This window comes from Palaemon carinicauda, chromosome 37, assembly GCF_036898095.1.
Source record: "Palaemon carinicauda isolate YSFRI2023 chromosome 37, ASM3689809v2, whole genome shotgun sequence".
Taxonomy (NCBI): domain Eukaryota; kingdom Metazoa; phylum Arthropoda; class Malacostraca; order Decapoda; family Palaemonidae; genus Palaemon; species Palaemon carinicauda.
In genome coordinates, this window is record NC_090761.1 from 48,193,786 (window position 1) to 48,218,444 (window position 24,659).

The following is a 24,659-nucleotide window of genomic DNA, read 5'->3' on the forward strand; positions in this document are numbered from 1 at the left end:
TATTTCATTGTATCATATGTTTTTACCATTATCGTACACTAGCATCACCCAGTGCATTCGAGAACCCACTGGAATTAGTCTCGTTCTCTTTAGATACTGTTATACTTTTCTTATTACAATTACTGCATCAAAAATGTCTTACTTGAAGTTAGTTTATTAATAGTTAAGATCTAACCTCATTTGATACATGTCTACTAAATTTTAGCAGGCACAAGATGATGCATATGCTAACTATGTTCTAATTGAACAAGGGAGAACCTTTGAATAATAAAGCTACAATATCATTTATTAGTTAATGATAAGTCAAAAAAGTAAAAATAACATAACATCATAACAAAATAAATACATTAAAACTAATTTTCACAACTGACATGTTGTTAACTTATCACTTTAACTTCTTTGTTCCTTTGTACTATGAAGAACCTAACGATATGATTGGTCTTATAGATAAATTTTCAGATAAAAAGCGCCTTTAGAAATATCTCTATTTTGACTTTAGAAATTGTCTGGGATTGATTTTTTTTCGCAATTTATATCCTTTGTTGTTCACGGGTTTCTGATTACATATCATTGATTTTTTTTTAATTATAAGGAACACACCCATCACAGCTGATCGCGATTATGACCATTATTTCACTAGAATGCTGTAGTGTGATTTCACTTATTCATTGTATTAGATTACTGACGATTATGCTAAGACATTAGAGTGGATTTAAAGGAATAAATTATTTTTATTTTTTTTTCGCAATTTAATTGTATTATTATTTGCAGCCGTCTGGTAGTCCCATCTCTTTTAACGGGCTTCCACTTCCCAGGAAAAATTCAAAAGGAAAATTTATTTCAAGCCGGGAAAAGGATTATGCATATAAGAAATTAAACTAATTATTATTATTAATGAAATGAATTATAAAGATATCTTTAATTATCTAAACAAAAAATAGAAAGAAAATCGAAGAGGATTCGAACACCAGGTTATCCTATGTATGGTAAACAAACTAGTGTCTGCAGCAGTAGCAATTTTTGACGCCTCGTAATGGATAGCAATCAAAGTCCTGAATCAGAGACAAAAACGTGTGAATATGACCCGAGTAAGTTGATATTTACTTGTATTACTTGTATACATCTTCTAGAAATATTGTAGACCTGAGGAATTTTAATTAAGAGCCTAGAAATGTCACTGGATAGTGACCCTTGAACATGCGTGCTGGTGGAATTTGGATTTCCTAAAACGACTGTTGGATATTTTAACCACAATTTTGAATTTAATTAGGTTGTTTATCGATAATTTAACCGGAAATAGTCTTCAAATGAATGACCTTTATTTCATTTGGTTATTTTTATGTAATTCATCTCTGACTATTATTGTTGCAAGGCATTCTTCGTGTTAAGAGTTCTCTCGCTAGAGGGTACACTCGGGCACACTATTCTATCTAATTTCTCTTCTTGTTTTGTCAAAGTTTTTATAGTTTATTTAGGAAATATTTATTTTGATGTTGTTGCTGTTCTTAAATATTTTTATTTTTCCTTATTTCCTTTCCTAACTGGGCTATTTTCCCTTTGGGGGCCCCTGGGCTTATAGCATTCTGCTCTTCCAATTAGGGTTGTAGCCTAGCAAATAATGATGATAATAATAATAATTATAATAATAGTAGTAATAATAATAATAATAATAATAATTTCCCATCCTTACATATAAACAATCATGGTGGATCCTTGAGGGAAACCGGTGGTTTTGGGCTAAGAAAACCAGCAAAAAATCAGTGCATTACCCAATGTACTAATGGCAGATATTGATTAATCACACCACAACCAGATTGAAAAATATACTGGTGATTTGTCATGGGAAAACTGGGTAATTGAATTGGAGTTGAGTGGGATATAGAAGGCAGAAAAAAGGTATACAGTATATTGGAATCTAACGACACCTGCCTAACCTAACCTGACCGCGAGGGGGTATGTCGTCGTCCTCACTTACTGGAGGCACTTTGCCCCTCCCCAAAAAATTGTCTATGATGCTGTATCACTTAGTAAACCTGAAAAAAAAAAAACAAGTAATTCCCACTTACCTTATATGCATTATAAGTAGATTGTATTCAGTGAAGCAATAGTTACTCTTATGACAGCCATTAAGTTAATGAAGAGATTTATATATCTTCTAAAGTATCCATCTAGAATTAATTCCCCCTTAGGCATTTCTTTTCCTACGCATCGGGCAACCATCTTGTGCAAGATGTGCTTTTGACATTGGGTACTTATAGGATCAGATAGTTTAAGGTAAAGGGGTTTTATGTGTACCATTGTATTTTACTTATTTTTGTCTTACTATTCACTTGTTTAATAGTAATGAGGGATTAAATTTATTAGGAATACTTTGCGATAGAAAGATCAGTGTAAAGGTTAAAGGAAAGTTTTATATAAAGTGTTGTTAGATCAGCCATGCTCTATAGCAGTGTTTCTCAACGTGGGCCATGAGAATTTTTCAGGGGCCACAAGGCAAAATTGGAAAAATGGGGGGCCATGGGGGGGCCACAGAAAATTTAGGACCCACAAAATATATAAATGTGTAATATTTTGAAATAAATCATTATTATGGTTCGAATATTCTGTTTATCATGCTTGACTTAAGTTTAAACATCATTCGATTCAATATACAGTACCAGGTAATTTTTGCAGACAGTGAAATATGTGCCTGCTATGTATGACCTCACTCTCAAATGAAAGTATGCGTCCCAGCAAACTGAAAAAGCATCTGGAGACTGCACATAAAGACAAGCCGCTAGATTTCTTCAAGAAATTACTTGATGAGCTCCAAGGAAGGATGACAGTGAATCATATGTTTACCCAAAAAGTGGCAAAAGTAGATAGAGGGATGTTGGCTTCTTACAAGATAGAAAATTTGATTGCAAAAGCAGGTAAGCCTCATACTATCGATGAATCTCTGATCATGCCAACTGTGGCTGTAGTGCTTTCAACAGTCATGAATCAGAGTCCACAAGAGGTAACTAGTGTTATTCCTCGTTTAACTCCTCAGTATCACGCCGTATTGATGAGATGGCAGCTGATGTTGAAAGCCAATTAGTCTCAAAACTGCAGGTGAATGAATTCTCGCTTCATCTCGACGAATCAACTTTACCTGATAATTTTGCTCTTCTGGTGGTATTTGTCAGGTTTCTTGATATTCATGAAATATGTCAAGAAATGCTTTTCGCATTGAAATTAACGAATGACACTAAAGGTGAATCCATCTTCAAAAAACTTGAGGTCTATTTTGAGGGTAACAACATTCCACTCAAGAACATTGTGGCTTGTGCAACAGATGGCACTGCTGTTATGATTGGAAGGTATCGGGGATTCAGTGCTCACTTAAAAAAAGCTGTTCCTAATGTCGTTTGTATGCACTGTGTTGTTCACCGGCAGCACCTGGTTGCCAAAAACCTAGCAGAACGTCTGCATGAAGCACTTGGGCATGTTATCAAGGCTGTCAACTTGATAAAAAATAGTGCACAGAAAGATCGCCTCTTTCAGCAATTATGTGAAAAGAACAATGAAGAATTTGAAAATGCGTTGCACACTGAAGTCAGGTGGCTTTCTAAAGGTAATTGCCTGAACCGTTTTATTGCACTTTGGGAGTGTTATATATCTCTTTCTTTAGTGGACAGAACTTGGACAGAAACTTGTTGATGCAAAGAGTGACATCTTATACCTGTCAGACATATTTGAAAAGCTGAATGTTCCGAACAAAGAGCTTCAAAGAAATAACTCCCCCCTGTTTTCCTGCTAGGAGGCAATTACTGCATTTAAAGGGAAACTCAAGCTGTTCTGATTGAACCTTGGAAGTCGAGAGTTTGCACAGTTTCCTTCCTTAGCAGTTATATCCACCAAACTGCTTGATGATGACCTAGCAGTGTATGTTGACCATCTGAAGCAGTTGCATAATGATATGGAAACTCACTTCTCTGACCTACTGCAAATGACTGTGCCACACTGGTTTGTGGATCCCTTCATTGTTGATGTATCTGAAGTTGATGTCACCCTACAAGAATGTCTCGCTGAACTTCAGAATAACACAACAGTTCAAGCAAGTTTCAAGCATGGATGACACCAGAAGCTGTGGATGAATCAAGATATGTATAAGAAGTACCCAATACTCTGGAAAGATGTGAAGTTGCTCTTACTTGCCTTTCCCACATCTTACTTGGTTGAGACTGGTTTCAATCGGGTGATGTGCCTGCTGTCAAAGACACGAATTCGCCTTGACATAGAAAAAAAAAGAGGCAATTTACGTCTCGCTCTAACAGCTTTCAAGCCAAACACTGACAAGTTGGGAGCCTTGCATCAGTCACAGGGATCCCACTGAAACCTTTCAAGATAAAGCCAATTGTACCTACATGTATTCCTTGTTTTGTATTCCTTTTGTAAATAAATAAGTATTCAAATAAAATATTTTTCTAATTAATACTGTTATTTGATTTATACCTGAAATTAGTGTTTTGAGTACATGGTACTATTCAAGCTAGAACCATTAATATACCTACTTCCCTAGGCGTATTAAGGTGATGGACGGATGGCGGGTGCTGGGGGGTGCATTAGAACTCAAAGTTGGCATGGAGGGGCCACAAGAACTTGCACTGGATTGAAGGGGGCCACCACCAGAAAAAGGTTGAGAAACACTGCTCTATAGGATAGAGCCTTGACCAATAAAGAAAGAGAAATAAAGACAAATGGGAATTGCCGAGATAAAAATGCTAAGGTTTATGTGTGGTGTCACAAAAAAGAAAAGATAAGATCCAGACTGAATTGATTAGGGGGACAGTGAAAGTATTAGAGGTTTCGGTTAATATATGATACTTAAATTTCTAGCCAAAGACTTGAACCATATATTTTTCTTACTATCTTGTGTTCTATGCAATTTCTGACCATGATTATTCGGGCAAACCATCCGTTCATGTGTTTTTGGACACCCTTATACGAAGATAGAGACGATTGGCGAAATCTAACCGAGGCCCTTTGCGTCAATAGTCGTAGGAGTACCATAATTGTGTATGATTCACTAAACGTCCCTCTAACGGTTTTCGGTCCATCATGGCTTGCTTTGCTCGCGAATAAACTTCATCTCACAGCTTCTATGTTCTGGCAAACGGGACATGCTGAGCTACGCTCGCAATACCTGGGTTCATTATTTTGGGGTTATTATTTTACTTACACACGAGTAACAATAGCTATACACTGAATGGAGAGTATTTCCATCATAATCAATTGCTGACAAAGATTAAATTACACTAAATTTTGAAACAGATTGTAGTTAGTTACCTAAGTTCCCTCATGGAGACATCTTTATGTGATGGTGGTTAAGCTTAAACTGAAGGGGAGGGTGGAAATAAATGGCTGTCGTAGAACAACATTTGGGAACTTGTGCATGAATATTTGGAAGCTCGTAATTGGTTAAAAAAGCCAGGTAATGATTATGTCATACAAAAAGCAGAAAAGCTGGGCAAAGCGAGTGCAAGCAACGCATGCGCGATAACTCACCATCAGTCTACCAAATGTAAACAATGGACTTAGAGTTAGAGATAGACTTGACATTTTAATCGACCGATACGTAAGTTACTATACCCCTGCTCCTATTAAACATATATAAGAAAAAAAATACAAAACTAGCCAGCATGTTTACATTTCTTATAGTATATTTCAGTTTTGCTAGTAATTAAAGTGTCATATGCTAACCAAGGTTTTAAAGAAAGCTCAGGAAAGAAGACTGAAATGATTTAGTCATGTCATGAGGAGAGAAGGTGAACATGTATACAGTATAAAAGGGTTATGAACATGGAGTTGGAGGGCAGAAGAAGGGTGGGAAGGCCAAAGTTCAGGCAGAAAGATGAATTATTAAATGACATGAAGGAAAAGGGTCTAAGAGAACAAGATGGAGAAGGCTGACTAGTAAAAGTTGAAGGCAAAGAAGAAGAAGAAGAAGGGATTAAACATTTCAATTTTACCTCATGTTTAGCAGCAAGATGGACTTTCATTTTATGTGTCCACTGGGCCTCAAGGGAGACGACACCTATATAGTTTTGGGTTTCTTTGACAAGATTAGAGGCTTTCAGACCACAAATGAAACCAGTCTTTTATTATTATTATTATTATTATTATTACTTGCTAAGCTACAACCTTAGTTGGAAAAGCGGGATGCATAAGCCCAGGGGTTCCAACAGAGAAAATAGCCCAGTGAGGAAAGTAAAATCATTTAAGAGGAGTAAAAGCATTAAAATAAATATCTTATATAAAATATAAAAACTTTAACAAAACAAGAGGAAGAGGAATAAGATAGAATAGTGTGCTTGAGTTTACCCTCAAGCAAGATAACTCTTACCCAAGACAGTGGAAGACCATGGTACAGAGGCTATAGCACTACCCAAGACTAGAGAACAAAGCTCTTTCCGAAAATGAAATTCTTTTTTTTCGAGAAATGAAAAATAAAAAAGTCATGGCCAGTTAAAGATGGTTTTGTTCCGTAACTGAAATACAAACCACGCTATTTACATGGGGTAATTACTTCGGCGTAGCTTAATGACGAGCCATTAGAATTTTAATGAGGGTTTACTACTACCCCACCGCTAGTTAGCGGCAACTACCCCCCCCCTCACACACACTAGTGAGTGCTTCACTTTACTTTTGGCTCGGGCGGAGAACAGACCTGTCTGCTCTCTCCCTCGCTTTGACTGCCATTAATCTGTTTTTGCTTTTTCTTCCTCACAGTGTGTTTGAAGTTGGCCTCTACTGATTATGCGTACGTGCCCTGGACTTCCTGGCCGTCCTTGTGGGACTTTTATGTCGGCGGTCGACACCGATCCCCACACCTTGTGTCCTCATTGTAGGGGCCAACGGTGTGATAGCGGTAACGTATGTATTGAATGTAGGGAGTGGTCTACCTCCCAGTGGGAGAGGTTTGCCCGGCGCCGGAAGAAAAAGTCTAAAAGGGATATTTCTCCTTCAGAGGCTTCTTTGAAGAGAGAAAATTCCAAGACTACTTCTTCCGTAGCATTTTCCTCCTCCGAAGCTCTCCCTCGAGTGGTCTCTTCCGAGAGGCCGGCGAGTGGCAGCGTTGACCGTATTGCTGTTGACCGATCCCGGGGTGCGGGAGAGGTACTGTAGTTGCCACCCATAGCGAGGCAGCTGCCCCTCCTCCCCCGGAGGAGGATTTAAATATTGATTTGCCTGTAAATAACAATGATTTATTACAGCTTTGGGCTTCCTTGGGGCTGCAGGGTTCGCCCTCCAGGGAAGCCCTGTTTGACATGATCAAACTAAGTGCAGCTGTCAAACAATCGCCAACTACAGCAGGGATAGATCCTCTGTCTGTTGTTGACATTGTTGTGACGGAGGCATCTCGTGGGTATAGTCAAACTCCTGTTCCTGTTGCTGAGGTAGCTGAAGGCTTAGTTTACCTCTCCTAACATCTTTCGAGGGAGGGACTAGGTCCTATGGTCTCTCCTGCCGGTGATTCTCCCCCTCGGGGGAGTTCACTTTCAGAGACTCCTCTTCGGAGGCCTTACGATGGTCAGCTCGCTGACCCCACGGCCCCTCGTGGGCGTATAAGGCGGAAGGCTCGTCCTCCCCTTCGCCGTAGAGGTCTTCCTTCTCCTCACAAGGGATTTAGGAGGCACCTCTTCGGCTCGTCATCCCCACAGTCCTCTGCGGAGGAGACGACTCGCCGTTCGCCGATCCTGCCAGCTACCACCTTAGACCTCTCCGGAGATCGTTCACGATCCCCTTCGGAGGAAGGTCGTCCTTCGGGACCCTGTGACCAGTCTCCCTCCAGACCTGCTGACCTGCCATCACCCTTTGAGGATGCTGATGCACTTTACGCGCCACCTGAACCTGCCATTGCGCAGGCACCGGTCCCTTCGTGGCATAAGGGACTTGAGCGCAAATCTGTGCCTCATACCCTTAAGCGCCAGGTTAAACCTGCGCCCACTCATGCTGCTGCTGCCGTTCCAGACTTAGCGCCACAGCGCTCACCTGCGCATGTGCGCGCTCCTGTTCCTGTTACGCGCCAGGGTTCCCCTGCACGGCCACATCCTACTGCGCCCCGGCGCCCACGAGCAGTTCCTGATCCAGCGTGCCAGCGCTCACCTGCGCACACGTGCCCACCTGTTCCCCAGCGTCCACCGGTTCCTCCTGCCACGTCGCGCGCAGTCCAAGAGGCACCTAGGTTAGCGCACAGGCGCTCACCGGCACCTCTAGACTCTCAGCGCCCTTCTGGAGTTAGGCGCGAGGCACGCCCATCGCGCGCAGTTCCTGACACAGCGCACACGCGCTCGCCAACATGCCAGCGCGCTTCTACATCTCAGTGCGCAGTCCAGGAGGTGCCTAAGTTAGCGCACAGGCGCTCTCAGGTACCCCTGGACTCTCCTTCCAGACTGCGCAATCTTGCACGCGCTCCTCTAGTCGCGCGCGATGTTCCAGTTGCGCGCCAGGTTCCAGTTGCTCTCCAGGTTCCAGTTGCTCTCAAGGCGCCCCATGCAACTCAACAGCGCACACCTGTGCGCCCTAATCCGATCGCGCGCCCTGCGCGCCCATCACAGCAGTGCACACCTGCGCGCCATGCGCGCCCACGATCCCCTGCGCGCCAAGCACGCCCAGCACGCCCACGGTCTCCTCAGGTTAACATACCTGCTCAGACGGCTCAGCGCTCACCTGCGCTCCAACACGCAGACCCACCCTCGCGCTATGACGAGGCTGCGCACTCGCGCCCTCGCCCAGTACTTCCAGATACGCGCCCACGCGCTACTACTCACTCGCGCCCATTAGTACCGCATCAGGTTACTGGGCGCCCTCGCATCCAGCTTTCAACGCTTCCTCACGATCCAGCTCCTGCACGCCACACGCACTCGCCGTCTCCTACGCGCGCCCGCGCCATCTCCTGCGTGCCATCGTGCCCGCGTCCTCGCGCCACCGCCACCAACCTCTCACGCCCGCGCCCATGCGCGAGCGCGAAATTCCTATGGCGCACGATCCTTTTGCGCGCGACCCAGGACAGGGCCCATCGCGCGACCTCCAGCACGATCATCGTCAGGCTGACAGGTCATCATTTCGTTCCCCTCCCCGCAAGCGCAGAACAGCGCACTCGCCAGAGGAAGGGCGGTTCCCGGACAGATCTAAGGACTCTCATTTCAGCTTCTTTTCAGGCGAACCCTCGTTTGTCGACTCCTCCAAGAGATCGAACGATCCCCTTCTCTCCAGAGGGAGTGTCTGACAGCGCGACTGTCAGCCAGCAGCCCTGGTTCGGGACCCTGGTCAGAGCTCTTATGCAGGCTATGAAGCCTGTCCTCTCTGACTTGGGTCACAAATCAGTGGCGGCTTCCTCCCCCCTGAAGAGGAAGAGAGGAGTCCCCTCCGTGGAGACACCTCCGAGGGCTATCCTGTCTCCTCGCAGATCCTTGCGCAAGGCTCTTTCTCCCCCCCAGACTTTCTCTCCCTCCCCTATGGATGAGGATTACCCATCCTCAGGAGAATCAGACGAGCCGGACCTTTCCCCCATCGCACCAATGGGGGAAACTCCGCCTCTCCCTGAGAAGTCTTCTCGATCAGGGGTGGAAAAGAGCCTGCACCCATCGTTACTCGAGTCCTATATCCCTCCCAGGAGGGAACCGAAGGACTCTAAGACGATTCCCAAGTCGTCGGCAAGGATCAGACAGGAGTCAGCTAGACCTTCGGAGGATGTCCACGAGTCCCCCCAGGAAGCGCCACTGGGGACAGGAGACTTTGCTGCCAGTCCTTTAGGAGGAGAGCACCAAGAGTCAGAACACGCGTTCTGGCAAGTTCTGACCCTCATGAGGAACCTCAACGGGATTTCAGACCCAGAGATTCCTCCTCGTGAGGGTAAGGACATGGTCTTGGACCGTGTCTACGGCACCCAGGAACCCTCTAGGGCCAGTGCAGCTTTGCCCTGGTCTCAAGGGATGAAGAGTGCCAGAGACAAGGTCGAGGGCCAGCTCTCGGAGCTTGCCTCCTCCAGTAGATCCAGCGCCAGTAACAATCTCCTCCCTCCTCCTCGAGTCCATCAGAGGAGGTACTTTGAGATCCTTGAGGAGACTTGTTTGGGTCTTCCAGTTCACCACTCCGTGGAAGAACTCACCGGGAGAGTCCCTCTAGAGAGAGACTCCAACCGGCACGTGTCCTATTCAGCTACTGAGATCCTAAGCCAGGAGAAGGTGGCGAAGTGTGCCATGCAGGCAACTTCGTGGCTTGACATCTGGCTGGGGTCTCTGGGCATCCTGGTGCGGTCTGAGGACCTGTCCAAAGAAAGCACCAGGAAGGCACTGGAGACATTCTTGCTCTCAGGCACGCGGACCATCGAGTTTCTGGCCCACCAAGTCTCGAGCTTGTGGGCCAATATGATTCTCAAACGACGGGACGCAGTGGCTGAGAGATTCCACCAGAAGGTCTCCAGTTCGGATGTTAGCAGGCTCAGACACACTTCCGTGCTCGGTAAGAGTTTGTTTGAGCCTAAGGACGTGGAGCTAACCGCTGAGAGGTGGAGGAAGTCCAACCAGGATTCCCTCATCCATAGGGCCCTGACATCGAGGCCCTACAAACCTCCAGCAGCCCAACAGCCCCGTCCGGCTAAGGACACAAAGAAGACGACAGCAGCAAAGCCGAAGGTGTCTAAGCTCCTTCTGCCAAGAGCAGGAGCAAAAAGTCCTCCAGGGGAAGTAAGAACCCTAGAGGAAACAGCTGAGGCCGTAGACTCTAGGATTGGCAGTCCCCCTGCATGTCCACCAGTGGGGGGATGCCTACAAAGTTGAACGGCAAGGTGGCAGCAACTCGGGGCAGATACCTGGACGATTTCCGTAATCGGTCAGGGTTATCGTGTCCCGTTCACAGCTTCTCTACCTCCCCTGACAGCGAATCCAGTGTCATTGTGCTCCTTTACTATGGGATCAGTAAGGGGGCAGGCCCTCCGGGCAGAAGTCCAGACCTTGTTGAAGAAGGATGCTCTCCAAGAGGTAGTGGATGGGTCCCCAGGCTTCTACAGTCGACTCTTTCTTATAAAGAAGGTGTCTGGAGGCTGGAGACCAGTCATCGACCTCTCAACCCTGAACGGGGTTGTCAAACAGACTCCGTTCAGTATGGAGACGGCAGACACGGTCAGACTTGCAGTGAGACCACAAGACTTCATGTGTACACTGGACCTGAAGGACGCGTACTTCCAGATCCCAGTCCATCCGTCTTCAAGGAAGTACTTAAGATTTTGCCTAGACGACAAGATCTACCAGTTCAAGGTGCTGTGTTTTGGTCTCTCCACAGCCCCTCAGGTGTTCACCAGAGTGTTCACCCTGATATCATCGTGGGCTCACAGGATCGGCATCCGTTTCCTTTGTTATTTGGATGACTGGTTGATCCTAGCGGACTCGGAGGCAACCCTTCTTCGCCACCGAGACAAGCTTCTCGAACTTTGCCAGGATCTAGGGATCATGGTAAATCTCGATAAGTCCGCTCTGCAGCCCTCTCAGAAACTGGTATACCTAGGCATGGTCATAGACACCAATCTCCACAAAGCCTTCCCATCAGACGACAGGATAGCAAGTCTGAGGAAAGTCGCGAGGCCTTTCCTCAATCAAGAAGAACTCCCAGCCCAAACGTGGTTACGTCTCCTCGGCCACCTCTCCTCCCTGGCCCGTCTCGTTCCCAACGGTCGCCTCAGAATGAGATCTCTCCAGTGGCGACTCAAGTCCCGATGGAATCAAGGACACGATTCCCCGGACACTTTGGTCCCTGTGGGTCATGCGGAACAGACAGACCTCCAGTGGTGGGTGGCAGACGAGAACATACGAAAGGGAGTGGATCTTCTCGTCCTTCCTCAGGATTTGATGTTGTTCTCGGACGCATCAAAGAAAGGGTGGGGTACCCACGTTCTGAACCACAGGACCTCAGGCCTGTGGTCAGAATCAGAAAAGTACCTTCACATAAACTTGCTAGAAATGAAGGCCGTGTTCCTGGCACTTCAGAAGTTCCACCAAGTCCTGGCGGGCCACTCTGTGGTGGTGATGAGCGACAACACCACGGTGGTGGCTTATATCAACAGTAGGGAGGTACCTTTTCAGAACAGCTATCCCATCTTGCAGTAGAGATTCTGAGATAGTCCGAAGTCCATTCGATCACACTAGCGGCTCGCTTCATTCCAGGCAAAAGGAATGTGCTCGCCGACAGTCTGAGCAGAGCGACGCAGATAGTGAGTACCGAGTGGTCTTTGGATCCTCAAGTAGCCAACAAAGTCCTGACTTTGTGGGGTTCCCCGACGGTGGATCTGTTCGCTACAGCGTTGAACTTCAAGCTCCCGCTGTACTGCTCCCCAAGGCTCTCTGGCAGGAGGCCTTCCAACAACAGGGGGACAACATTGATTTGTACGCCTTTCCCCCGTTCTGTCTGATGAGGAGGGTGCTCAACAAGACCAGACTATCGGTCAATCTATCAATGACCCTGATAGCTCTGCTATGGCATCACGCAGAATGGTTCCCGGACCTTCTGCAACTCCTCACCGAGGTTCCGAGAGAACTCCCTCCACGTCACGAGCTACTCAAACAACCATACGCCAACATCTTCCACAAAGCCGTAGCTTCGCTTTGACTTCACGCCTGGAGACTATCCAGCATCTCCTCACTGAGAGAGGATTTTCGCAAGTTGCGAACAGGATGTCTGGACACCTGCGCAAGTCATCCGCAGGGGTCCACCAGGCGAAGTGGCAAGTCTTCTGTGGTTGGTGTCGTGGAAGGGGTATCTCTCCACTCGATGCCACTATTCCAGCAATAGCGGAGTTCCTCGTGTATTTGCGGGAGGAAATGCGCCTTTCAGTCTCGGCAGTGAAAGGCTATCGCTCAGCCTTAAGTCTTGCCTTCAGGCTTAAAGGAGTGGACATTTCTTCCTCGCTGGAACTTTCCCTTCTCATACGAAGTTATGAACTTACCTGCCCTCAGTCAGAAGTAAGACCTCCTCCATGGAACGTGGTTCAAGTTCTCAGGTCTCTGAAGAGACCTCCCTACGAACCATTACGCCAGGCTTCAGATCGCCACCTTACCTGGAAGACGGTTTTCCTGCTAGCGTTGGCCTTGGCCAAGCGTGTGGCGAAATTTCACCGGTTTATACTCAATAGCCCGATGTAATGGGCAGATCACAATGTCGGAGGGACTCACTTCACAAAACCATCGGGAAAGTAAATAGAATATGGTTATATTTTAACAAATTTTATTACAAAAATAATAATCTGATACGAGAAACATAAAAAAATTAACCCTTACTTGACATACAAGAACATGTGCGACCAAAAAAAACTATGTCCGCATCGGACTCAAGATTTTAGCAAAATTAATTGAAAATTTATAAGGTTATCTCGATAAACCTCTTACCGAGACCTTTAGAGGTACTTTACACAATAACACTGATCCCCTGGCACAAGGATCGACAAAATATTAATAGATACAAACTTTACAACAACTCTATCAAGACCTACATGGAAACCGACCTGGGTACACTAGGGGTGGGGAGAGAGAACAATTAGATAGGACTTTAGGACTTACTGTGATTGGGGACGTCGGATCAAAGAGACAGAGCAAGCCTTGCAACCTCCGACGTCACTTTTTTGGCGCAATTTTTCCTGAACCTAAATTTCTAGATTGGATTTTTTTATCATGTTACAATAGAATGACGTTATTTTTCTTAATCTTAAATTACAAGTAATTGATTTCTTTAGTCTCAGCGCCTCCCCTACCAGGCGGTTTCTCTTTTTGGTTCTAAACATTCTCGTCTTGAACGACATTCATTCGCCCGCGAGTTCTCTCCTCTCCCTCCAATTTGACGTAATCGTAGACGGAGTCAAATGGCGGGAACTTCGATTGATCAGGTCGAAATTCCTGACATCCTCCACGCCCCAAAATAAGGAGCGATGAAACGTCGGTCAATTGGATGGAGCTGGACTCGGGGTGGGGGGAGTGACTTACTCAGAGACTCTGTTAGGCTCGCTGCGTAGCGCTCCGCAACGACTCTAACAGAGTACGCACAATATACAACACAGCAATGTTACCCCGGGGTAATAAACACAATCAATAATATACATAGTCATACAACAGTTCAAATTAGGCAATGGGCCTAGCAATTCTAATGCACTCGTGTATAATACACATAAGGAACAGCAGAAATCAGTGATAATGTACACACACATTTTACAAAATTCAAAGGGCAAAGCAAGTAGGCAATGGGCCTAAAACAAACAGAAAATGGCAATGGAAATGCATACATTACAATTCAAATGCAAAGGCAATTAGGCAATGGGCCTAAAACAAACAGAAAATGGCAATGGAAATGCATACATTACAATTCAAGTGCAAAGGCAATTAGGCAATGGGCCTAAGACAATCAGAAAATGGCAGAATTGCATACATAACAATTCAAGTGGAAAGGCAATTAGGCAATGGGCCTAAGACAATCAGAAAATGGCAATGGAAATGCATACATTACAATTCAAATGCAAAGGCAATTAGGCAATGGGCCTAAGACAATCAGAAAATGGCAGAATTGCATACATAACAATTCAAATTCAGTCTGTCTCAACTCACAATAATCGAGACTTCTATAGCGCTGCTACATGCAGGCTGTTACTTAATGGAGTACAAGAGGGAGGGGTTGGTTCTGTGCAACGCTCGGTCTGTACGCACGAGAGACCATCCCGTCCCCGTTCTCCACCCCCTACGCACTTCCAACTTCCGCAGATTCATGCACACCTCACAAACTCCACCCTCCCTACCTTCCAGATAGGACACACCCCTTTTTCACTCATTGTTTACAGCTACGTTTTATATGTTGTCACCTTTCAGCAGACAGTCCATTAGTTCTCGCTGTTTCGCGGCAGCCCTTCTCAATGGGCGTGCAGAACGTCCTTGTGCGTTCGTCTGCTCTGATTCAGTTTCATTTTCATTTTCACTTCTTTCACTAACTGCATAGTTCTCACCTTTCTCGTCGTTGTCGTCCGTTCCTGTGGCTGGTTGTTGAGTTGTCGTAGCTGTTGCCATACCCTGATCGTCCCCAGACGTCTCCGCTATCCCTGGCATTCCGGCTGTCGAACTGTACGCGCCCTCTTCTCCGTCATCGCCGTCGTCGTCGTCTTCTCCTCCATCGTCGTCCTCAGAGGGGGCTATTTCTAGGGGAACCAGGTGGCTGACAGCTCGCAGCGACTCGGCACCTTCAAACAACACTTTAGCCGAACGTACGACTCCGTCGTCGTCAGGATACGTCTCTACGACACGTCCCAGAGGCCATGTCGCTCTTTTCTTATTCTCCTGCTTAACTAGCACGATGTCTCCGGGGTGCAGCTTGGAGGGTTCTCCGGGCCGACAGTCGTGCCGGGCTCTCAAGGCCCTCAAGTATTCCCTTCTCCATCTTTCTCTAAAAGCTTTGAGTGAATCTGTCAATCTTACGTAACGATCACGTAGCTTCCGAGAGGTGAAGGTTGCGTTGATATGGTCGTCCGGTAAGATTGGTGCCATGAAGTGGACTTGGTGTCCTCTTATCAAATGGGAGGGGGTGAGAACTTCATCCTCGCGCTCGTCACCGCTGTACATAAGCGGTCGATTATTCACCACTGCTTCTGCTTCTTTCACGAGGGTTAGCACGTGGGCGTCCGGCAGGTACTTCTTTCCGAGGGCTATCTGGAGGGTCCGTTTCGTTACTCCTATCAAACGCTCGAAGAACCCACCTTTCCAAGGTGCACAGGGCGTCTGAAACCGCCACTTTATGCCAGTTTTCCTCAGGAACTGCTGGACTTCATCTTCTTCATAAAGTCCCTGCAGGAGGTGGCTGGCAGCCTTGAAGGTTTGATGGTTATCGGACATGATGAGCTGTGGGGCACCATGGGTGGCACTAAACCGTCTTAGTGCCAACACGAATTCTTCTGCTTCCAAAGAGGGACAGAAGTCAAGGTACACGGCTCTGCTAGCCATGCAGGTTATGATAAGTATATATCCTGGCCGTGTCTCGGTTTGAATCGCTGCTGTGTGGTCCACTCCGACCGCTGTGAAGGGTTTTGTGAGGGTGATCCTTTCCTTTGGCAGGGGGGGTGGTGGTGGCTGTTTCGTTAGAGGCTGGAAGGCTAGCTTGCATTCAGGGCATTGCCGCACGGTTCGCTTCGCAATGGAACGTAGACCCGCCACCCAACATTTCTGTCGAAAGATACCTATTAGAGTATTCACCCCACAATGCAAATGTAACTGATGTAAATAATCTAAATACATCCTAACTAAATGCCCTTTGGCTGGCAAGAGAATTAACTGATCCGTTTCTCCTACATGGGACGCTCGTCCCCTGGTGCAGATGAGATTATCTACTAAAACTAAATTCAATTGTCTGACAAAATTAGCAACTTCACGAGGGGGTCTGACTCCGCCCTCTAAGTAGGCATAAACAGTAGGCAAATAATGTTTTTGCTCTAATTGGACAACAATACTGAACGGATGCCGTTCTATCTTAGCAAACTTTAAAACTAGTCTGGCTACTCTCAACAAGAATTGGAACCCTACTTCCCTTTTCAGGATGTCCCAAATCTCGCCTGGGGGGGTAGGACACATCTCCTCCCTCAACTCCTGCACCGCCGCTACTACGTGAGTTTGATGTAGTGGATCTTCCTCCTTGTAAGGAGCAGGCTTTCCCGTGGTCCAGAGGAATTCTGGACCGTTCCTCCACAGGGAGTTAGCTTGCAATTGTCGAGCCGTTGCACCTCGGGATAGGATATCGGCAGGGTTCTGATGACTAGGGATATGGTTCAGACTGAAACTACAAACCTGCCGAATAAAAATAATTTCCGCCACTCTGTTAGAAACAAACACATTTTTATTAGACCTGGCATCGGGAGATGCTACCCATGCCAACGTTACCTTACTGTCGGTCCACATTACTATTTCCCGTGGCTCAATCAGTTCCTTGAGCATTCTTGCTAGTCTGCTGCCTAACAACAAGGCCAGTAGCTCTAACTTAGGGATCGTCAGCTTGCTCATCCCTTTCGGAGTGATCCTGGTTTTACTAGTAACCAAACTTACCCGATTGCATTCGTCCCTAGTATATGCCACTGCTCCATATGCCTTACTGCTGGCATCGGTGAACACATGAAGTTCTAAACCCCTTCTTCCTATCGATCTTTGAAAGGTGATGTCGCTCACCGCTTTCAAATCATTCAACAATTCACTTGCCTCTTTAGCTCTTTCTTCTCCTAACACATCATCCCAACCTACATTATCCTCCCATAGTTGTTGAAGGAAAAGTTTTCCCCTTACAAATAATGGGCTTATCAAACCTATCGGATCATAAATGGAGACTAATAGGGAAAGTACCCTACGCTTCGTAGGCACCCATCCCTCCCCCAACTCACAGATCCTTTTACTTTCTTTCACACAATCTTTCCACGTCCCGGGCCCATCGCAGCCCGAGCACGTTCACACTCACGGGCTCACTCCACTGTTTCTCGCTATCGAAGGCCAAGTGATTGCTTGCCCACCCTTCCAAGGGCATACCCGCCCTTTTTAAGATGTTATGAACAGACTCATGCTCTCGCCTCATATGTTCTATATCTTCAAACGTGGCCAGATAATTATCGACATAAAAGGATTTTACTAAATCTGGGCGCCCTTCCTCTTTAAAATGACAATTTAATATTTGTTGTAGCAAAAATGGACTAGCTGTGATGCCGAACACCACGACTCTAAAGGCGAAGGTAAGCGCTCGACCAGCTGCCTCGCGCCACAGAAATCGTGTGTATTTGACATCACGAGGATCTAACAAAGCACGATGGAATGCTTTACTTATGTCGGCTAACATGGCATATCGGTTCAACCTAAACCTTATGATTAAACTATATGCTACCTCTACCAAATTGGGCCCAGGTAAGAGACATTCATTCAATGACTTGCAACCCTTTGACTTTGCCGAGGCATTGAACACGATTCTAAGGGGGGTGGTACGGCTGTCTTTCTTAACACCAAAGTGTGGCATGTAATAACCTTCCACTATGGGATTTTTCACCTCTGATATAAAACCTGCTTCGATATATTTATCTATTACTCCCTGATATTGTTCAAAATATTTCCTATCCTTTCTGAATTTGGTCTGCAACGACTCTAACTGCGCCACAGCGTTACGATAATTTGTTTCTGGCCTAGCATCCGACCCGAATGGTAGGCTAACCTGATATCCCTCAGGTTTTCTTACAACGCTTTGCGATACCTTTCGCACGGCCTCGGCCTCGCGAACAGTGTATTGCTCAGATGGGGCGATGCCAACACGGTCTAATCGCCACCACTCATCTACATCATACAGATATGGCTCGTCCGTGATTCTGCACACTCTCAACGTTCTTACTTGTTCGACCTTTTCCCCTTGGAACAGCCACTGTGGCACCTTCCCGTACGGGGACATACCATTATGCGTTAAGAAAAGATTTATCCCATCTACTTTTTCTACACCTATGATAAAATAGCTAAAATAATCAGCCCCAACTAAAATGTGAACGTTCTTCATGGTATCTGATTGGTTTGCTGGATCGGCTAACGTGACTCCCTTGGTCAACAGATGCTGTCGGACCTTTACATAACCCACGTTATGTATCGGGACGTCCACGTGTTCGTGTGCCACCAACTTCATACGCACGATTCTTTTCCCCATTTCAACCCTGCAACTTACTACTGTACATCGTATTGTCCGCTTATTTCCTCGGAACCAAACGGAGCTATATTCAAGGAAACTCTTCCTACCACCGGTAGGCCTAATTGACGGGCAATTTTTGCTGAGATGAAGCTCCTCTGGCTTCCCGAGTCGAGAAATAGGCGGACTCGCTTACTACCTTGCCTTAGTTGGATACCTGCCATGGCTGTTGGCAAGATAGTGTATGGGAGGTCCACATCAGACCTCTGCGTGATCTTTGCGCTTGTGCATGGTTTAGATTCTACTTTAACTTTGGATGGACGGGGGGCAGTTTGGTTCTGCGCAGGCGTCGCATTTACTACGGGGCGGGACGTTGTTGATTGACTATTACTACTATGACTAGGGATTGATTGCGGTCTACCCGCATCGCAAATTGCAGTGTGGTGCTTAGCATTACAGTTTCTACAGGAATTTGAAACGGGACATTTATCGCTACGATGGCCTGATTTCGTGCAATTAAAACAAAGACCCCTTTTTAGCAAAATGCGACGTCTAGCAGCTACGTCAGTCACTTGGCAACATCCGTGAGGCGGATGCCGTTCGCTACAAAATGGGCAGGAATTATGGTGGATGGGATGGGTTTTCGGTCTTACACTACTGTCTGGTCTTTTGTCACTCTCAAGACTGTCGCCTCTCTGCAACGCATCGTCTTCTAACATTCTCACAATAAAATCTATTGCCTCAAAAAACTCGTCCAACGTATAGTCGCATTTCCTCAAATGCTCTACCACTTTGCGGTATAGTTTTCCCTCTGAAAGTTTTTGATTAATGAGGCTCATGACCATGCCCTGGCCTAAGTCATTGGTACTAAGTCTTTTGATTTGTTCAATAATGATGGTCAACTCAAAACGGAACCTTTTGAGTTCTACTGGGTTTAGTGACGGCACAAAGATGTTGGCTAATTTACGGTGCAGAATCACGAGTGTCTGGTGCACGTTGCCATACTGCTTATCTAATAGGTCTAATGCTACACTATAGTTCGCGGCGGTTACACTTAGAGATTTGATGATCCTAAGTGGCTCTTTGCCCAACGTCCCCAATAAATATGTGAATTTAGACACTTCGTCTAAATCAGCTCTTCTATCCACGTGGATTGTGAATAGTTCACGGTACGATGCGTACTCTTGCACTTCCCCTTCAAACGTGGGGAGAGGCAGCGGCTTCAACCTGGGGAGGGCAACATTCCCCGTTGAAGGGCCTTTCACTTTATCTATTCTATTATACAATAGGGTGGAAGCACGTGTCGCTTCACCTAACATATGCCTAATTCGGGCTTGGATACTAGATTCTAATTTAACGCGCTGGCTTTTGTATAGCTCTTTAAGCTGTCGGACCTCTGCCTGCAACTTCGTTACCAAATTCTGGTAAACGGACTCAGAGTAGGTCTCTATAAGCGCCCTTTGCGTTTCGCTTAGTAAGTCTTCCAGTAGGCCCATCGACGCCTCGACATGAACGATCGTGGACACCGCCATCTTAATTAACTTTACTTTACGTTTTTGGGGGGGTTTGGCAAAGCAAGGAAAGAAAGGTAATTTTACGTTAAGAAGGGACTCAAAGAAACTGACCCACGTGTGCGATCGCACATCGGGACATAGACGAATCTTTAATTGTTACTTCTCTCCCTCCCTCCTAATCAACCTCATCAGCCGGTTGAGGAAAGCGTTGCGGATTGACTGGTCAAAGTGGACCCTATCTCTTAATCTGCCCTCGCGGTAGGCTCTGGAGTTCATCGGCAGGTGTCTCACACCGTACTGATGCCTCTTTGAACAATATTTCTTAACTGGCATTGAAATTCTTTACTTTACTAATGTACTCTGTCGAATTAACTGCGAAACGGTTATCGGGTAGATATTCCCTAACCTCTGCGTCACAAATTGCAATGATCCCCGCTATGCTCCTCAACCGCTCGATGAGGACCTTCAAATTATCCCACACAGTTTTGGGATGTTCATTAGCCAGGTCGTTCCCTCCTAGGTATAAAATAACCAAATCGTACCTCTTGTCCCAGAATTCCAACTGTTCGTTCAAGAAATGGTGGATTAGGCCCCCCGGCCTGCGGTAAATTTCTATTTCGTTACCCGAACATTGAGGTAGATTTGGTGAGAGTTGGCTGTGCCCTATCAACGCTACTCTAAAACTCATACTCCAATTAGTTCCGTCCGGCTCTGGGAAGCACTTGTGATCCGGTTCGAAGGACCAAATGTGGCGAAATTTCACCGGTTTATACTCAATAGCCCGATGTAATGGGCAGATCACAATGTCGGAGGGACTCACTTCACAAAACCATCGGGAAAGTAAATAGAATATGGTTATATTTTAACAAATTTTATTACAAAAATAATAATCTGATACGAGAAACATAAAAAAATTAACCCTTACTTGACATACAAGAACATGTGCGACCAAAAAAAAACTATGTCCGCATCGGACTCATGATTTTAGCAAAATTAATTGAAAATTTATAAGGTTATCTCGATAAACCTCTTACCGAGACCTTTAGAGGTACTTTACACAATAACACTAATCCCCTGGCACAAGGATCGACAAAATATAAATAGATACAAACTTTACAACAACTCTATCAAGACCTACATGGAAACCGACCTGGGTACACTAGGGGTGGGGAGAGAGAACAATTAGATAGGACTTACTGTGATTGGGGACGTCGGATCAAAGAGACAGAGCAAGCCTTGCAACCTTCGACGTCACTTTTTTGGCGCAATTTTTCCTGAACCTAAATTTCTAGATTGGATTTTTTTATCATGTTACAATAAAATGACGTTATTTTTCTTAATCTTAAATTACAAGTAATTGATTTCTTTAGTCTCAGCGCCTCCCCTACCAGGCGGTTTCTCTTTTTGGTTCTAAACATTCTCGTCTTGAACGACATTCATTCGCCCGCGAGTTCTCTCCTCTCCCTTCAATTTGACGTAATCATAGACGGAGTCAAATGGCGGCAACTTCGATTGATCAGGTCGAAATTCCCGACAAAGCGAGTCAGTGAATTGCATGGTCTCTCGTACGACATTGCCCATTCAAGGGGATGGGGGGAAGTAACGTTCAGATTCGTCCCTGAGTTTGTTGCCAAGACTCAGAATCCGGGAGTGCCGGACCCTAGGTTCGACTCTTTCCAGGTTTCGAGTCTTCGTTCTGTAACAGATGACCCAGACCATCTCCTACTGTGCCAAGTGAGGAGTCTGAGGTTGTATCTTAAAAGAACAGCTGCAGTTCGTCCCCAGGTGCAAGCCTTGTTCGTGAGCACTGGGAAAACGAAGAGGAGGGTCACCAGGAATACTATCTCGGCCTGGATTCGCAAGGTAATACACCTGGCCTTGAATCCTGACCCTTCTCCGTCACGTCGCCCTAGAGCGCATGATGTCAGGGGCATAGCTACGTCCGTGGCCTTCTAGGAAAAGTATTCAGTGACGCAGGTCCTGCAAGCTAGGGTGTGGAAGCGTCAGACCACCTGCAAGACGTGACACACAGGAGGCTCGATACGTTCTCTATCGGCCCTGTGGTGGCTGCACAACAGCTGGTCTAACCTCAGGCTCCTTAATGGACAAGTAGCAGAAGGTTGAGGGCATTGTTAACCGGTTTTAGTCTGCATGAATGAAAAGATCTGTCTGGCCCTTATTCTTTTCTTCATCCTCTCCTCCCTTGGAGAAAGCAGCATCCTGGGTTCTCTGCACAGCTGACCTCAAACCACTGCAGGTAAACCATGCTCCCTTGTGTTCCTAGTATTAAGTGTAATACTGTCATGTCCCCATACCCTGACGAGGTGGTATTGGGAGAGTCCTAGCCTAGATATCCATCTGAAGAACTCCAGGTCAACTTCCTAGGACGAGTCACTTCCTCACCCTCACACACAGCCTATGTAGGACGCAGCAGTTTCACAGCATGCTAGCGAGGAGCAGGGATTCCTTATTTCTTGAGTACTTACACACTCGAATATGGAGTCCCCGGGCAAAGCCAAAGCCAGTATGGCAGGGACTTACCTCCCTTCCTAAGGGTTGAGTCACCCCATGTAAATAGCGTGGTTTGTATTTCAGTTACGGAACAAATGACAAATTCGTAGATAATTTGTATTTTTCCTAACTATACAAACCTTAGCTATTTACACATACTGTATTTACCCGCCAGCCCTGTCCCCTGGGATAAGTCCTACCTCTAAGCAAAGTGAAGCACTCACTAGTGTGTGTGAGGGGGGGGGGGGTAGCAAGCTACCCCCCCGCTAACTAGCGGTGGGGTAGTAAACCCTCGTTAAACTTCTAATGGCTCGTCATTCAGCTACGCCGAAGTAATTACTCCATGTAAATAGCTAAGGTTTGTATAGTTAGGAAAAATACAAATATCTACGAATTTGTCATATTTCCTATGTATTTGTTAAGAAACACGAGCATAAAACTCTGCAGTGACGAACTGTGTACAGTATTAGCCATGACTTGTTTGTGGACTACAACAACTATCTAATAGAAGCAAGGTAACATTGAGACCTAACCTAACCTAATCTAACTTTTTGTTTTAAAAAACATGTTTTTTAAAGATTTTGTGTTCTTAACAAATGCATAGGAAGTAAACACCTTTAAATAGCCATAACTTGTTTATTTTCCATTTGTTCCAACACAGAGTACTTACCTCGAACTACTTTCTTAGGAGAGTCTGGTAATCTCCTTAATCACCGACCAAGAATTTTGTGTAGTTCCCGCTCTCTCCACTACCTCTCAGGGGCGCTCTGGGGCGGAAGGATACTCGCCCTGGTGCGCCCCGGGTCACACGTGGGGTCTTGCTTGTTAACCAGTAAGCATCTGGTTGTGGCTGTGACTTCATCTTGCCGCTCTCTCTCTTATCCCAGTGACTTCATCTTGCCGCTCTCTCTCTTATCCCAGTCGTTCACCTTGTGTTCTCCTTACCTTGTCCCTCGTGTTCCCGTGTGTTCCTTTCTCTTGTGTTCCACGTGTTCTCATTGTGTTCCTCACCTTTCCCTTGTGTGCTTGTGTCGTTTGTGTTCGCTTTTACCATGGATCATCAGCGTCGCTGTCCTGTGCCCCAAGCTGGTAAGTCTTGTGGGGCATGGCTCTCGTCGCCCGAGGTCGACCCGCACACCTTGTGCTCCTCATGTCGGGTGAAGAGGTGTTCCCCGGCATCCAAGTGCCCTGAGTGCGAGTCTTGGCCGGACCTCCAATGGACCCTTTACGCTAAGAAAAAGAAGAAGGCTTCTAAGAGGTCGCTGAAGAAGTCAGGTCTTTCTTCGCCACTGACGTCACCCTGGACCCTGTCTGAGAAGGGTTCTCCTCTCTGGGCAGGGACGAGGTAAGTCCGTTTCGGGAACCGGCCCATTGCCGTTCCCCATGAGTGTGATGTGGGGGATTCTGTGTTCAAGGGGTCTGTGCAGATAAGTGAGGGGTCTGCTAATGTGGCGGGAGTGTGTGTTATAGACGAAGGCCTGGTGCCTGCAGGACCCGTCGTAAGTGTAGATCCGCTGTGGGGGGGGGACCCGAATCAGCCCCCGTCCCCACGCCTGAAAAGTGCTTTTCAGGTTCGGCGGGTTCCGGGGGTGGCCAGAACAAAGAAAGGCGGCCCACGTGCTCCTCGGACCCCAACTCCATCGTTTGGAGGGCTCCTAGGACGCCCTTCAGGTCCCCCATGAGGTTGGAGGTGGACATCGAAGGTTGGCTCGATGATTGTCCCATCATCTGTTCACCCCCGGCGCTATCAGCCTCGCTTCCGCTGGACTTCATGGAGCCCGTGACCCCGTGTTCCAGACCCAGGACCCCCAGGAGGCTCATGATAGAGTCGGAAGATTCAGCCTCCTCGTATTCCGATGACGATTTCTCCTACGACTCCTATTTTTCGGATAGCTACAGTGTTCGAGACTCTAGGAGGAAGAGGAAGCGATCTAGGAGGAGGAGATCGAGCCCACG

General features: G+C 46.4%; 1 protein-coding gene across 1 annotated transcript in view; it reads left to right on the plus strand.

Moving 5' to 3' along the window:
* Nucleotides 1–938: 938 nt before the first annotated feature.
* The window catches only part of LOC137629640 (ubiquitin thioesterase otubain-like), a 95,054-nt gene continuing 71,333 nt past the window's right edge, over nucleotides 939–24,659 (plus strand). Inside the window, exon 1 of the mRNA XM_068361158.1 lies at nucleotides 939–1,088. Within this exon, the coding sequence (XP_068217259.1) occupies nucleotides 1,034–1,088 (55 nt within the window). The 5' untranslated portion in view covers nucleotides 939–1,033. The remainder of the gene's footprint in view (nucleotides 1,089–24,659) is intronic.